The 15,456-nt window shown below is 39.2% G+C and overlaps 1 protein-coding gene across 3 annotated transcripts; it reads right to left on the reverse strand.

The window, feature by feature from the left end:
* Window positions 1–55: 55 nt before the first annotated feature.
* capns1a (calpain, small subunit 1 a) lies at window positions 56–5,851 on the reverse strand. 3 transcript variants are annotated; one of them, XM_053441201.1, is made up of 11 exons: window positions 5,719–5,851; window positions 4,762–4,818; window positions 4,635–4,671; window positions 4,447–4,539; window positions 4,221–4,278; window positions 4,003–4,067; window positions 2,541–2,609; window positions 1,938–2,016; window positions 1,502–1,618; window positions 1,302–1,360; window positions 56–1,166 (listed from the first exon to the last, which is right to left on the reverse strand). In XM_053441201.1, the coding sequence occupies exons 2-11, from the start codon at window positions 4,806–4,808 to the stop codon at window positions 1,140–1,142; spliced, it is 651 nt and encodes a 216-aa protein (XP_053297176.1). In that variant the 5' UTR covers window positions 4,809–4,818; window positions 5,719–5,851; the 3' UTR covers window positions 56–1,139. The 3 variants fall into 3 exon arrangements, with proteins under 3 accessions (XP_053297176.1, XP_053297177.1, XP_053297178.1); XM_053441202.1 differs by having other exon boundaries at window positions 1,938–2,012; window positions 2,537–2,609; XM_053441203.1 differs by having other exon boundaries at window positions 5,619–5,747.
* Between the last annotated feature and the right edge of the window lie 9,605 nt (window positions 5,852–15,456).

Here is a 15,456-nt window from a genome sequence, read left to right on the forward strand (position 1 = left end):
TGTTTTGATTTTTTGTTGTCTTTGTTAAAATGGTCTACTGTAGAAAGCATCAGTATCACTGTCCACTATGCATTTATTATACCGATGTAACTGTTGCACAATAAACATGTGTACAAATAATCCAACAAAGATCTGTGTGACAGGCTGTGGTGCAAACAAACCATAACCCATCCCCTTCTTCACTTAAATTATATTAGCGGACTCGAAGGTTTTAGTGAACTATCTCTCATTCAGTACTATTGGGCCCGGTATCACAGAGACTTAATAGTAACAGAGTTTAACTCAAAGTAAGACAGACAATTTATATATATATGTAATTTGACATGGCTGTCGCTTAACTATTCTAGTCAGAGTGGATGGACCACAGGGACTTTCACAGAGACTGGTCAAAATCAACACAGCCATGTAAAACTATACATGAAACAACTGTCAGTACATGGGATTTGGTGACCTCACGTAATTCTCACAATAGTGTCACCCAACTTCAGCTTCTACAGAACACTACCTCATGCACAATACCTGTAAACACCTCTGGTGATAGCTACTTAATCTACAAAACATGGCCGACCAAGCTTGCAGCTACATACCGGATCTTCCATCGGAGGTAACCTCGAGTGTGAGATTTTTTACAGTGATGAGTGTCGTAGCTTTTCCTGTATTTCAGCAACAGACACAGCGTTGACGGAGGATGTGAATGTTCCTTAACCCAACAGTGTAAAACCAGCCCCAGCTACATTAGAATGAGAGATTCCTGCTTTCACATTAGATTTTCAAATTTTGCTCGTTATAAGGCATCTTGATGTTGGCCTTTCTGATTTTGACTTGTGGAAAGAAGCAAATCAAAAGGCTGAACAAAAACCAATTCAACATGCTACCATATTTTAATTGAATTATATAGGCTTCAAACTCGTCCTGAGTATTCAGCTAGGGGTCATTTTATAGGTGTAGGTTTGTACCTTTTTCTGGCAAGTGCTACAGAACAGTGTCCCCCAACACTTATTGCATTAATATTCCAAACAAGCATGCACAAGGGATTTGCTGATTATCACAGGAAGTTGTAAGGAAAGTTGATAAAGTATTGTACTGTGTAGACAAATAAAGTGGTTCCGTATAACAAGCAGGAGAGACGTCGTCTGGACTCAAGAGTACATGGTCAACTGAAGCCACTGAAAAGAAACAAGAGCAGAGAAGATGACTATTTGAAAACAGCTACTTATTCCCAAAAAAAAGAGCCACTGCTTTAGAAAATCTGAATTCAAGTCAAAACTCAATAAAGTTGCAAATATCTGAGAGGACTTTACCTCCTGGACATTGACTTTGATAGTCCCATTGTTATCTTTATCCAGGGTTTTGAAGGAACCTAAAAACAGAACAGATATTAAGCCTACTATACCTTAAGGTCATGAGATTTAATCCCAGGTCATTCATTGTTGTCACAGAGATAAAGCTGACCTACTAATAAAGAGATCAATTGATTTTAGGACTGGTCTTTGAAACTTACGGCACATGGCATCCAGCCTCACAAGGCAGCCAATATAGTTATCAAAATCCATGTTCCCATTTTCATCGCTGTATCTGCGAATTATCATCTTGAACAGCTGGTCATTGAGGGGGAAACCTGATAAAGAGATGAACATGCAAATATATTCAAACAACGGGTATAATATTCAAAATATTAGCCCTTTATACAGCCTCTCAAAACCATTTGACTGCCCATGTCTGTCAAGGTGTATACATAACTATGTGATGAGAAAACACACACATTTGATAGTTTTAAGTAGTTTTCTGGCTTATGAAACTACTTAAATCCAATATATTCTTTGTTGAAAACATGCACAGACTAATAGATAAGATCCCAACTGCGTTTAAGTTTGTTCAGACTCATCTTTACAGCAGTTGGGCAAAAATTTGAATATCAGTTCAAAAAAGAGGCTCACCTGCAGCTCGGAAAGCATTGGGCAGCTCATCTTCACTGATGATGCCAGATCCATCTCTGTCGTGAGACTTATACACTCCCTAAATAAGAAAAATATAAGAATTTAAAACATCATTGACATCTGAAACATTTTCCTTTTAAGCTGCGTTACTGCCTAGAAAGACTACAAGTAGAAAAGTAAACTAACAGTTACTTTTCAACAAAGCAAATAGTTGCCAATATGGCTGTAGCAACTGAATAATCAAAAATTATAATAAATTCATCATCTAACTCAATTTCAATAACATTTCAGTCATATCACTGACAGATAAGTTTAACAGGAAATAAAATGTCCTGCAATGTAGCCAGTTCAATGTGTGGCCATCAGTTAACAGATTCAAGTGAACATAAAACATGGCAGTTCCTTTAATAAGGGGAAAAATTAGATGCTAATCCGAGTTATTTTTAACCAGATCAATAGCTGATATGTATACACTTCACTGCAGCTTCATCTGTGTTCACTGTTACACAAGACAATTGACCCACAGGAGTGTCACTGAGCAACTGCTGTGTAAACCCCCTCCCCCCCAAAAAAACAAATTCAAAATGGTTGCGCTTTACTTGCCTGCCATTTCTTTATGTTGTTCCAGAGGTGTTTGAACTCATGAAAGCCGAGTTTCCCTGTGCTGTCACTCTGAAGAAGCATTAAGGACAACACAACAATCACTGTTCCTTCTTCCGCTTTGATCAGCTACTGCATCACACGTGGGCATGCTGTATTTGCCCAAGGAGTATTTTTATATGCCTTCGTTGTGACGTTCCCTCCCTCACAGCAGGGAATGTATGTCAAAGTTTTCATCTAACCTGTTCTTACACTACATATGACAGGGATAACATAACAGCCATTTAGTTTCACAGTTTTCAATATACTATTCATGTTTGTTACAATTACGAAAAATGTATAAAAGACTTTACTTCAAGCTTACAATAAAGAGCATTCTACAAAAACATGATGGCAGAGCTCTTTAATAGCACGGCCCCTTGCTTAAAGTGCAGTAAGCCAGAGGAGATCTACTCATTAACCCGCACACAAGGTCATTAAACCTGACTATACAGGTACAACAGGCACAAATGAACGCAGGCTTAGCCCAACTTTTAGTCTGTCAGTTACTCCCTCAACTATCAATGCATGTTCTCAGCCTTAATGAGCTGTGGGGTGTGATGGAATGTGGTGAGTCAACACAGCTCTTTCCCCCCCCAACCAAATGCTGATGTATTTGTTCTGTGTATTTAATATCTTCACTTGTATAGCACTTTTCTAAACATGGTTACAAAGTAGGGCTGCTCGATTAATCGAAATTTAATCGTGATTACAATTATGGGGTCAAACGATCTCCAAACTACTATAATCGAGTTGAAACGATTATTAGGCATTTTTTTCGAAAGAGACGCACATGCGCAATTCAGACCTTCCCCCAAAGCATTCAGCGGCCCAGCTGACTGGCTCTCACTCTCAAGCAGCCGAGGCGAATTGTGTGTGTGGTGATCGTCGGTGAAAAAAACAGCGCGAGTGGAAAGCAGCAGCAGACCATGTAGCGGCCGCACCGCGAACCGCTATTCTCAAGCTCGCTCCCGCCAGGCTGATCAGTCCGGTCAGACCGGACCCGCATTTCTCCGCGCCGGTCAGTCGGTCAGAGAGTCTTAGGGTTGCCATCATTAAGGGTTTGAATAACCGGAGGAATAAGACACGCAGCCGTCATCGGCGTTTACCGGAACCGGAAGTGATTAAAAAAATTAAGCATAGACTTCGGAATAAGGGCACATATTAATAATCGTTTAATTAATCGTGATTTTGATATTCTCCAAAATAATCGTGATTATGATTTTTTCCATAATCGAGCAGCCCTATTACAAAGTGCTTCACATAATACATTGCGAAAAAACTAAATCAATAAACTGTATTCAATTTAATTTTAAGCACCATATAACGTATTATGCTCTGCTTTTTACTCTGCTGTCAACTGTCAGCAGCTTACTGTCCACCATACAATTCAACATATAGAACCTAATTATGATAGAAAGGATACATCCATGACTGCCACCATGCTCCTGCAAGACTCAATGCTGAAACCATCTGTCTTCAGATCTCCATCTGAAATATGATAATATAGACATACAATGAGATCATATAATGCGGCAGATAAGTAAATCATTTAAGGACTGAATCACGATAGAGAAAGACAGACTACACAGGAGTATAAGAACTACACACAGTTTTGTTAAGAGAAATGCAAATATGTCTTACGCTTTCCAATGATTTTATTCAGGATGTCCTTGAGCTCATTTGGGCTCACTTCCATGTCCTGTATGACAAATATGATTATAACAGTTAGGACATCATAAAGCTGTACAGACACCCAACTGCATTTTTTTATAATTCAAATTACAGATCTTCTTTAGTTAATTTAATGGAGTAAAGGGTGTGGTTACTGCAAAGTACAGCAGTAAATCCAAAGAACAGGTAGACTCACGTCTCCAGCGAGCTGCTGGAAGACTCTGCGGAACTGTTTCTCCTCATCATTCTCATGCTGCTCTGCATATGCAAGTGGTCTACGTGGAGGAGGCTGGTGGACAGAGACATTGGCAAATATAAATTAAAACTTATCAGTTGCAGTGCAGTGTTGGGAAGATAGAGCTGGCAATGTAATGTGTCACTCACAGGGTCAGAAGGCACAAACTGGGCTGGGTCGATGTTGCTAAAAAGACAGGATGATGACAAGTGAGATGAAAAGTCAAAACACAAGCCACAACTCTTGGTTTGAGCTGCTACTTCAGGCAGATCTTACCTCACAACATCGACGACGCCTTTGAAGAGTGTTTTGACAAAAAACATCTTCTACCAACTGTGAAAGTGCAACATAAGTCGGAAGAAATTATTTACACAACAAATTTAGATTCTTGAACATGCTAGATACCAGGCAACATTATAATCTACTTCTATAAAGGAACAGTAAGAGTTTAAAAGCAGGAGTAAATGGCATGTAACATATGAATTGAACACGGACAATGCAAAGAAAACATGAATGTCAACCTTCACAAATAGGAACTGGATTCAATGTCATTGATTAGTATGTAGCTACCATGCTGATGCAATGTTAGCACCTTTAGTGTTTGTCTAGCTAGCTACAGCCGCACTGGTTGAGCTTGTTATAGATCAAGCAATGGCATGCCTTGTTATGTGGTATGAATAACACTGTCCCATTAGAGGCGGAGGCACACCCACTAGCCCCTCTCACAGTGTTTTCTGTTATGGAAACACTTAAAGCACAACAAAGACTGGACATAAATGACACTGGAAGGTTGTGTCAGTGTGTTATCAGCTGTTTCGTTAACATCTTAGAAGTTTTAAATACCTAGTAGTTCATAAAAAATATCCTACTTGAACGTCACTGCCAAATCCATTTACTGCCAAGTTTGGGTGAGCTCGCAACGAGCTCTACACACGACGGCGCTAACGATGCAGTTTTAACGACACATTGTGTTGTGGTTACTAAAACCAGCTGCTTAATGTCACTAGACACAGTGAGACAGTGGCGCTTCAAGCTAGCACGGAGTGGCCTTAGCTTGTAGCTTTGAGCTCATAACTAAACTTCAGCGTTAGCTAAGCTAACATCGAGCTAACGGACATGGTTAGGTGCGATACCTTAGGTGCGTCAAAGTGCGCAACACTCAGAACAAGCGTTGTGAGCAGATATCTAATCCCACAGGCGAGGTTCGTCTTTACATCTGACATTTATATTTACCGTGAGGCGACGGCAGCCAGGGAAGTAGTGGGAGGATTCGGGCTGAGCAAGTTCCACTAAACTACAGCGAGAGAACAGGAGGCTCCGTCAACAGCGACACACCCCGAGACGGACGCTACGAACAGGAAGTGAGGAGCCGGAGAGGAGCTCGCCTCTTTATATACAGTCTATATCTTTATTTACAGTCTGTATCTTGATAAACAATGTATAACTTCATATACAGTCTGTATCTTCAAATACATGTTTAACTTCATATACAGTCTATATCTTTATATGCAGTATTTATCTTTATATACAGTCTGTATCTTTATATACAGTCTATATCTTCATATAGAGGATATATCTTTATATACAGTCTATATCTTCATATACAGGATATATTTGTATATACAGTATATATCTGTATATGCAGTCTGTATCTTTATATACATTCTATATCGTTGTATACAGTCTATATCTTTGTGAAAGTGGGAGGGATGAAAACACTAGGGAAAAACAATAGAGAACAAACAGTTATTTCAAGGCTAAGAATAAGAGACACAGGACTAAATAAACAATGCACTTAATAGGGAAACATCCATCAGGACAAAGTGAATGGGGTTTAGGGGAAGAGACTGTGGAGCATGTCATCGCCACACAGATCATGTTCAAATACCTTCATATGTGTAGACCAATTTTGTTTGGCAGAGACCCTAGCCTAGAATGAATATCAAGAGGCAGTGATCCCGCTGTTTACCTGTTTGTACATTCAAGTGCATGAATGAATGTGGAGACAAAAACATGGATGTGCTGTATTTATATGTTTGGAGCATTGCACCTGTCAGGATTTCAATATTTTAGCTATATTCTGTGTCTGACTGAACTCTAAATAAATAAAGATAGAAGCATTTCAAATTATAGCTGTACTGTTAACAATAATGATAGAAGCAGTTTGAGCCAGATAAGGCCTTCACGCAAATGATTAATAATAACCTTTTCCTTCCTACTGTTTAATCTTGAAATTAGAATGTGTGAGCGCCAGAATGTGTTTCGTTGTTTTGGTTAAATTGTTTTGAATGTCTGTACAAACAGAACATTGTTTTGATATAGCAAGAACACAATAATCTTTTCCAATACCAAGAGGATGGCCTACGCCTGCGCACTTTCGAGGAGGAAGAATCAAGATCTACTGTTATAAAATAGACAGGCGCCGGCTGTTTGATGCGTTCTGATGGGTCTCGTGTTCTGATGCGACTTGTTGGATGCCCATTGCTTTGCTGATTGTTACCTTTCATTGCTTTCTAAATAAATACTTGATTGAACAAACCGAGTTCGGCTCATCTTCTCATATTTAGGATAAACCAACACGCCTGACACACCCCATGTTTATACATTGCAACGAAGAGCAGAGAACGTGGTCGTAGGCTAAAAGGTGATGTTAAGTGCTTTTGAGTTAGGGTCAGTTTGCAACTATCAAAAGTGTAACATATTATACCAGTTTGGGAAAATATTTTTCTGATTCTTGCGACACCATTGAATGCATCATCATTGATTTCGCTCAGCGTATGTGAACTGGTGCAAAGCGTGTTCCTGCCACCATGTGGTTTGGAGTGCCATCGACCTTGCTACGGTAGTTAGCTGCAGTAGATTTCTTATACCGCTTTCCAGCATTTACTACAAAAATGATTTTATTATATTTCTCTCCTCTCGGTCCTCTGTGTGTACTGAGCCAAAAACCTATTTATTGACATACTGTTTACAGAGGCTCTAAGTGAACATAGCAGTCCTCAGTATGAACATATGGCTGCAGTATATATGTAGACATTTGTTTTGTGCTGTGATAACAGTAGTCTGGGCACAAAGTTGGCCATCTACAGTCAGTTATAAAATAGTCTAAAGGGAAATTATTACCAGGGATCTGACAGAAACAGCATTTCCATCCCAGCTACGTCATACTGTACATATGGCACAATTGACAATAAAGTTGACTTTGACTTAGCAAATATAAATTCATATGTATATGTCTATGTGAAATGTATGGTCTATGTCTACTGCAGGTGTACGGCAGAGAGTGAGTGCTCTGGTCAGGGAGGTCATTATCTCACCCAGCAAACCATCTCTGAATGCTGATATAGCACAATCACTCTGATCTGCAGTTAAACCGAGACCCTCAGGGACCCACTTGGAGAACCCAGGTGGGTCCTATAGTTTGACAACCACCGTATTGAACGATTGAGGCCCCATTAGAGCGACGGCAGGGCCTTGCATCCAGGCATGTGGCTATTTCCTCCCATAAACCATTCAATTTCACTCTGCTGTATCCATAAATGAAAGATTTCTTTAGAGAAGCATATTTAATGGCAGTTAAACAATTTCACAGAGAAAATGGAGCACTGTTTAGAAGCCTAACAATCCCTCAGAAGATTTGCCAGTGGACTTGGGACATGTTTAAAATTGATAGCACAGCACACTGAATAATTAAACACAGTTTAATGAGAAGGGAGAGAAATTTGTGTTGTCATTTATTTTGACAAAATCCTATTCTCTGATAATTGGATCTCATAAGTACCATTACCCCAGACTCAGACATGAGTGTGCCAAACTGACATGAGAAGTGTTTTTACCTTGTTGTTGTCTTGTTTTTAGAAATAGAGACGAGCCTGATGTATTCACAGATACGTCTGCTAAGTCATAGGGTCTGAGGTGCAGACCGTGTTCCCTATGTCTGTCCTGTCATTTTCAGTTATCCCTCTCAAATACCTCAATAATAAAGAGAGAGAAAATAAACACAAGCAATACATTTTCGTAAAAAGTTTTCATTCAATTTACAGGAAGATAAATCAGGCCGCAGTTGATTAATTGCAACCTTTACAGGATTATGTATCAGAGACCAAACCTTGTAAGCTGTTTTCTATTTTTAAGCTTTTACAGAACATGTTACTAAAATTACTGATTTGGCATGAAAATGTTTGAGTGGGAATAATCTGAATATTGGCACCAGGAACAAATGTTGGCTCTCATCACCTGTCTCTCCTGCCACAGCTCTGCAGAGGCTACAGAACAGCTCCTCCCTTAAAGTGATCTGGCTCAATATGGGATTGAACACGAGTTGAAAAGATTAGAAATATGAACAGCCTATTTATCACTCTTTTAGCACAGCCATTCACAGGTAATAGTAGACGATCTTTGAACATGCAGATCGTTGAACATGCAGTTTCAATTGATTTGATGGTGATATATGTGTAGCGTCAGTGCTGAATAAATCCAGCAGGTGGAGACAGAGAGCATTTGATCGAGCTGAGATGGAACAAACAGAAGCAATCCTCTGTGTTCACCGTGCAAATAACTGAGGTCCAATCCAAATAGATAAATGTAAACATGTCCACAATAATATAAATATGATTATATTATTATTATTTGGCTGCCGTTAATCTCTCTGTCTGCAATGCTACATTTATTCTGAGGTCTATTTGATAAATTATAATATAAATATATGATCCACAAATGATAATTTTGAATAAAACAAGGATTCTAATCGATGACTGTTTAGAAATAAATAAATTCTCATGAGGGTATAAATACACCCGGGTCTGGAACAATCGGGTAAACATGACTGAGAAGCAAGACCATGAATAGGTCTTATGAATCTGTTTAAATTTGTCTAACATTTAAAATTGATTGAAAAAATTCGCCAGGTCAAATGAACCACTGTCTATTTCCAATGATTTGGTCCAGATCTATGACAGTAGCTGTTGAGGAGGTGTAGTTATCAAGGGTAGTGTTCTGAATCTCTGATACTGACAATGGAATCTCTTGTTTCTTGACTTTAAGGAACTGGCTGAGCTTGTCTCAGTGCTGCTCTGTTTTTATCATAGCTACATCTCCTCTTAATCCCCTGTGGCCTGTACTATCATGGTTGCCTTGACAGTGCCGACACTTCCACTGCTCTACCCTCAACAGAAAAAGTCTCTGTACTACTATCCTGAACTCTCAACTCACACAGTCAAGTCACACAGAAATGGGATTCGTAAATGCAACAGCATCAAATTATCTCATTGCTGCTGATGCTGTCATTTGCATTTCAGTTTGAAAACACATCTTTGGGTTCCTTCCACAGTAGAATCACCTTCTCTACAATTTTCTTAGTTTACTGACATATAATCTGCAAAACCATGGGCTTGATTGGCACAGCTGCTGTTTGCCAGGTTACAAAATGATATAAACTGTACTGTCGGGCATGGCATCACAGACACCTGCTCGGATTCTGTGAATGTTCCTTTGTTCCAGCAAACAAAAACATCCCCAATGTCAGTGGTTAACTGTCCTGAGCATTACACTAAGGGATGTCTTATTATCACACCATACCATACTGTATATACTGCATTTATACTGTTGAATGCACTTATTGTAAGTGGCTTTGGATAAAAGCGTCTGCTAAATTAATTGTAATGTAATGTAATACTGCATCTGAAAAACAAGATTTTAACAGTAAGACTAAATGCATCAGTAACCTGCTATTTAAGATGCATTAATATATGATGTGCACTGCAGAAACAGTGATATCTGTCCTTCAGGTCCCACTCCAGCTAAAATTACTCCATCCACGAAATAGAGGTATCCATGGTTACATCAGGAGCCATGTTAAAGGGTGCCTCAGTATCTCTGTTCTCTGGCAGTCCCCACCCTTTTCCTCATTCATCATTTGAAAGAAATCACGGTGCCACCTCAAGGTATCCAACAGCTATAATTTGGTTTGGCAAATGAGATTTGCAGTGAATAATTTTAATAATATTGATGAAGATAGACTGGCTATTAAATATCTCTGAATTATGAATGCAAACCGTATTACATCTGCAGTTACCTGCTCGACTTGGAGGGAGTGAAACACAGAGCTCGTGTCGAGGCTGCAGGTTGAAATATTGTATAGCAGCATCCCCAATACCACATATTTGCAGTCTTCAGAACAACCTGTTACCTTGACAACGCAATTTTATCATTCAAGCCCATTGCTACCCTCTCTCACAACAGGAATCGAATGTGTCTTAAATGTATAGTACTGCAGGGTTCTACACCTCGATTCAAGGTCGAAATGAGACATGTGATGGGCTGAGAACATTTTCAATTATGATTTCATTCAGATGCTTGACAATTGTCTATGTCAGATGATTTCTTACCTTTGCTTTTAGGAATGTGCTTTTGGTCTGTAGTGCTTAACAAAACGCATATTGGATGATTAGGGCAAGTGAAAGGAACGGTTTTAAGATTATAAAGACAGATATTGATCATGCATTTCATACAGAGATATGTTTCACATTCCAAATGCTTTTGTTATGGCATGCTATTAAGGGGATACATTGCAAAGGATTACATAGAAGAGTTAATTCATTCAAATTGGAAGCAAATAGTTCCCCAAATACCAGTGACCTCCGGGTGGTTGCTATTTCCAGATATTTACTTATGCAGGTATATGCTTAATTATTGGGGCATATGTGCAAGTTAGTTATTCGGATCATTGTTATTCAAGCTACGTGCGAGCTTTCCATAAGGCAAGCCCATCTGCTTCACTGAATTCCACAAGCATCCATGGTATTCAATTGTTTTTCCAATGGTATCTAAATCAAATTAGCAATAAACTTCTATCTCTGGGCTCTGGAAACTAACTCAGAGCAGAGGGAGAAAAGTATTCAGATATGACTGAATGCTACAGTATAAAACCGGGTGTTATCTAGAATTTTTATAAATACGGAGATCGTGGGATCCTTTTGTTTTTTCATTTGAAAGCATCAGTTCCCGAAATGCCCTGATGTCTAAATGTTCTCCTCCCCGAACCCTCTTCAAACCTCAAAACTGCCAGAAATAGCAGTCTTGTTATAGAAGCTACTGAATACCTTCATTGTTATCTCTTCCTCTAGGTCCACATAGATCGTATTAAACATACAGAGCCTAATATAATACAGAAACAAGCCTGTAAGACTCCACCAGTACCAGTTGTTTTAACTGCAACATATGCACTGCATTACAGGTGGCTCTCATACAGCTACAGTTCTGTATATGTGATGTCACCTTCGCTGCTTGTGTAGTTGAGCTCAGAAGATTAGGCATGTATTTCCTGGATAATGAACAAGGTCAATCAATGTAGGAGGGACGGCTGTGTGCCCGGCGGCTCATGTAAGTCATTACATAAAAGTCACGTCAGTCTGACATGTTCAGGAACTTTGATTTGTACCCACTGACGTCAAATTATTTTTTATTTCTCTTTTTAGGTGCAAACTTAGCTGTAGTCCTATAAGGGAGAGATCGTGCTCATAGCGTTTAACGTTTACACTGCATTTTCATTGGATATATAGCAGTGCACAGATCAGGGAGAGTCGTGCTGGATTAAAATGTATCCGTCAGTTTAATATGTTGGACCAACACTGGCTTGCACTTTATATCGACATTCTGTAATTATATCCACTGCTGATGTATTTATTATCTGACCATATAATTAACTCCCGAATGAAATTTCCTTCTTTCACCTTGTTGCTGTGCTTTGAATGGTGTAGTGCTTTCACTCTGCCATACGGTGCTTTAAACAGTGAAAGGTTTTCACTACCCTGCATAACATCATAGGGTTGAATGTGCATTAATGGTCTAAATGCTCACTCAGAGGAAAATGCAAGGGAAAACAATAATTACGTCTTTTTAGCCGTGCTACGAGCTCGACTGTGTAGATTGCAATGTAAGTCTGTTAGCTGATCCACCGCTTTGGCTGATACTAAAAAATGTGAGCATCCAAATAGATTTCCATTAAGTTTAGTGGAAATATTCATGATCCAGAGAGACTGACTCCGTCTAATCTCGCTTTACTTTTCAACCTGTGCCACCAGCAGGTCAAGGTTAACCACCATCCATTGAAACATCTATTGGATGGAATGGCATTACACATTCATGGTTCCCAGACGATGACATTGGCGAGCCCCTGATGTTTCTATCAGTGTTCTCCTCAGTAAAGTCTCATAAACTATTGGATGGATGAGCATGAGGTCTGGCACAGATGTGTATATCCCCCTCATTTGACATCTGTTGTCATCATCAGTAGAAATGTCATTTTGTCCAGAACTTTGTTTCATCACCAAACACATGTGTAACTAATGATATTCACATCACCCTGAACTGGATTTAGTGTAGTTTAGCATACTATCGCCCTTAAACAACATTGTGAAGGTAGAGAACATTGGACATTGTGATCCCAAGCTGATGTTAACTTTAAGATTAGGGTACACTGCTGAAGGTGCAGTGAGTCTTCACGAATATTGCTTATTAGCTAATTCACAAATGTTAGTATGTACACACTCAAAAATATAATGGTCGTTGTGAGCCTAGCACACACACACACGATTCCAAGGTTATTACATTGACTTACAATGATTTCCTGGAGATTAATCTAACCATAACAATAGTTAACACCCGCTTAACCATAACCCTCAAACTAAACCTGAATTTCCCTCGGGATTAATAAAGTATCCATCTATCTATCTATCTATTACCCAGATTTAGGTCCCAGCAACATACAATGTATGATAATAAGTAGACCACACACCACGGTGGCTGAGGGGTAGAGTGGTCGTCCTCCAACCTGAAGGTCGGCAGTTCGATCCCCAGTCTGACCCATCTGCATGCCGAAGTGTCCTTGGGCAAGATGCTGAACCCCGAATGGCCCCCCATAGAATAACTAAGTGCTGCGAATAGATGCACTGTATGAATGTGTGTGTGAATGGGTGAATGTAAAACTGTACTGTAAAGCGCTTTGAGTGGTCATCAAGACTAGAAAAAGTGCTCTATAAATACAAAACCATAACCATTTACACAAAAAACAGGTGACAGTTACATGACTTCACTAGATCTCCTCTGGGGGTGTGTGTGTATGTGTGTAGACGTTGTGTTTGCTAGGGTGAAACAACACCTTTATATCCCCTTTATTCAAGTAACTCCTTGCATTGCTGCAGCCCTTTAATCAGATACCTGCTAACCAGATCTGTGCTCGCGATTATCCCTAAAAATAGGGGAGCGGCCTCAGCCTGTAAAGCCCTATAATTCTTCAGTTTACTTTGTCTATGTTCAAACCGTGATCACAGAGGAGACAAAAGTTGGTAGCTATCCCTCACATGCTTTAAGAAATGAAACAAAATGTTCATGTTTGCAGATGGGCTGTGGCCAATGTCACAGCTGCTCTGGTGCAACTAAACAAGCTTTTTAAGCTGAACAACATGATGAGCTATGCAGTATCACCCTGCTATCGGTGCACAAGTCCAACCACCAAACAAAAGCAGGCATGAATTTATACTGCTTTTCAACACTTCACTACTACACCTAAATTGGATTCCTCATTATATGGGGATTATGTGCATGTAAACAGAGACGTGATTCCCATTTAATATGTGCTCAGATTAAACACTCCAGAAATCAATCTGGTCATAAACATGTTGGATGTAACCCTATAAACTCTTGAGTATAGAGGGATGAGGTGGAGAATAAAAGCAACAGAAGGCAAGTGATGTTAAAATGAACATTTATAATGACTCTTTGTTGCCGTCGCAAAAATAATCTTTAAAAAACAATTCAATTATTAACACTGAAATGCTGACTTCACTGGTAGTCCACGAGTCATAAAACACAACTCACTGAATTTCTTTTACAAACACAGTACTACAGTTACATTAAATAGTCATTACCGTTAAATCTATTAATGAATAATGTTCAAATAAATGAATAATAAAAACAATGACACTTTTAAAATCCTCTCATTCCCACTCGCCATAGTAGCTGCTGTCTTTTTATCAACAGTGTATCGTTTAGAAAATATACTGCTTCTGAGACGTATCTCTGACAAAAGCAGAAAACAGACTGGCAGCATAACAATAATAGTACATGAGCTCAAACGTCGTACAATTAGGGTGATGTCTTTCAAGGGGAGTGGAGACAGGATGTAAGCATTCCTGTGATCTAACATTTACTTATGTAGGCTGGTAGCCTTTTGGCTCAGTATGGAATTATTTGGCACACTTGCTGACAAATATTTGCCATTTAAAAGTTTTCACTTTTTCTAAAATGGCACAAGAAGGCATTTTCCTCTCATTTCTGAACATATCCAGAGGAAGTTTTCATTTTAAAAGACATAAATGCTGTCCTAGAAAGCCCTTTTTAGTAGTTAACACTGTGGACTTTCACAGATTCCCCTATAACAAACTAACCACTGTCATTAATATCCAAGAGAGATGTACCCAATTAACAAAACATCACTTTGCTTAGGTCGGAATATATGATCTTATGCTGTCAGTCCATTTTTTTCTGAGATGGAAAGAACAGAGGTTAAACGAAGTAAAATCGATCCTAAAGAAAATCGACAATGTCATGAAAATGTTTGCAAGGTACTGGCATGCTTTCTTCAGTTTACACTTGAGCAAGCGTTCAGCCCTGCACAATTGTCCAGATAACGAAAACAACAGCCTCACAGACTTTGACAGTAAAAGTGGTGTAAAATCCAACACGTACATGAGTTTTCTGGGATGGAGAAGGTCAACTATATGTTCATGGGAGGTTCAGAGGGTCAAAGACAAAAACGGCCTCATGTCTGGTTGGCAAGAATCCTGTATTTTCTCAGACGAAAGGGCTCAGAAATACCTTAATCCATTTCAACAGTGGACACGGTAGCGGGTGCTCATTGTAATGAAACACAAATTGTGATATTGTGTAGGCTGAGAGTGTGACGCTCAGGTA

This window comes from Pleuronectes platessa, chromosome 15 (assembly GCF_947347685.1).
Source record: "Pleuronectes platessa chromosome 15, fPlePla1.1, whole genome shotgun sequence".
NCBI lineage: Eukaryota > Metazoa > Chordata > Actinopteri > Pleuronectiformes > Pleuronectidae > Pleuronectes > Pleuronectes platessa.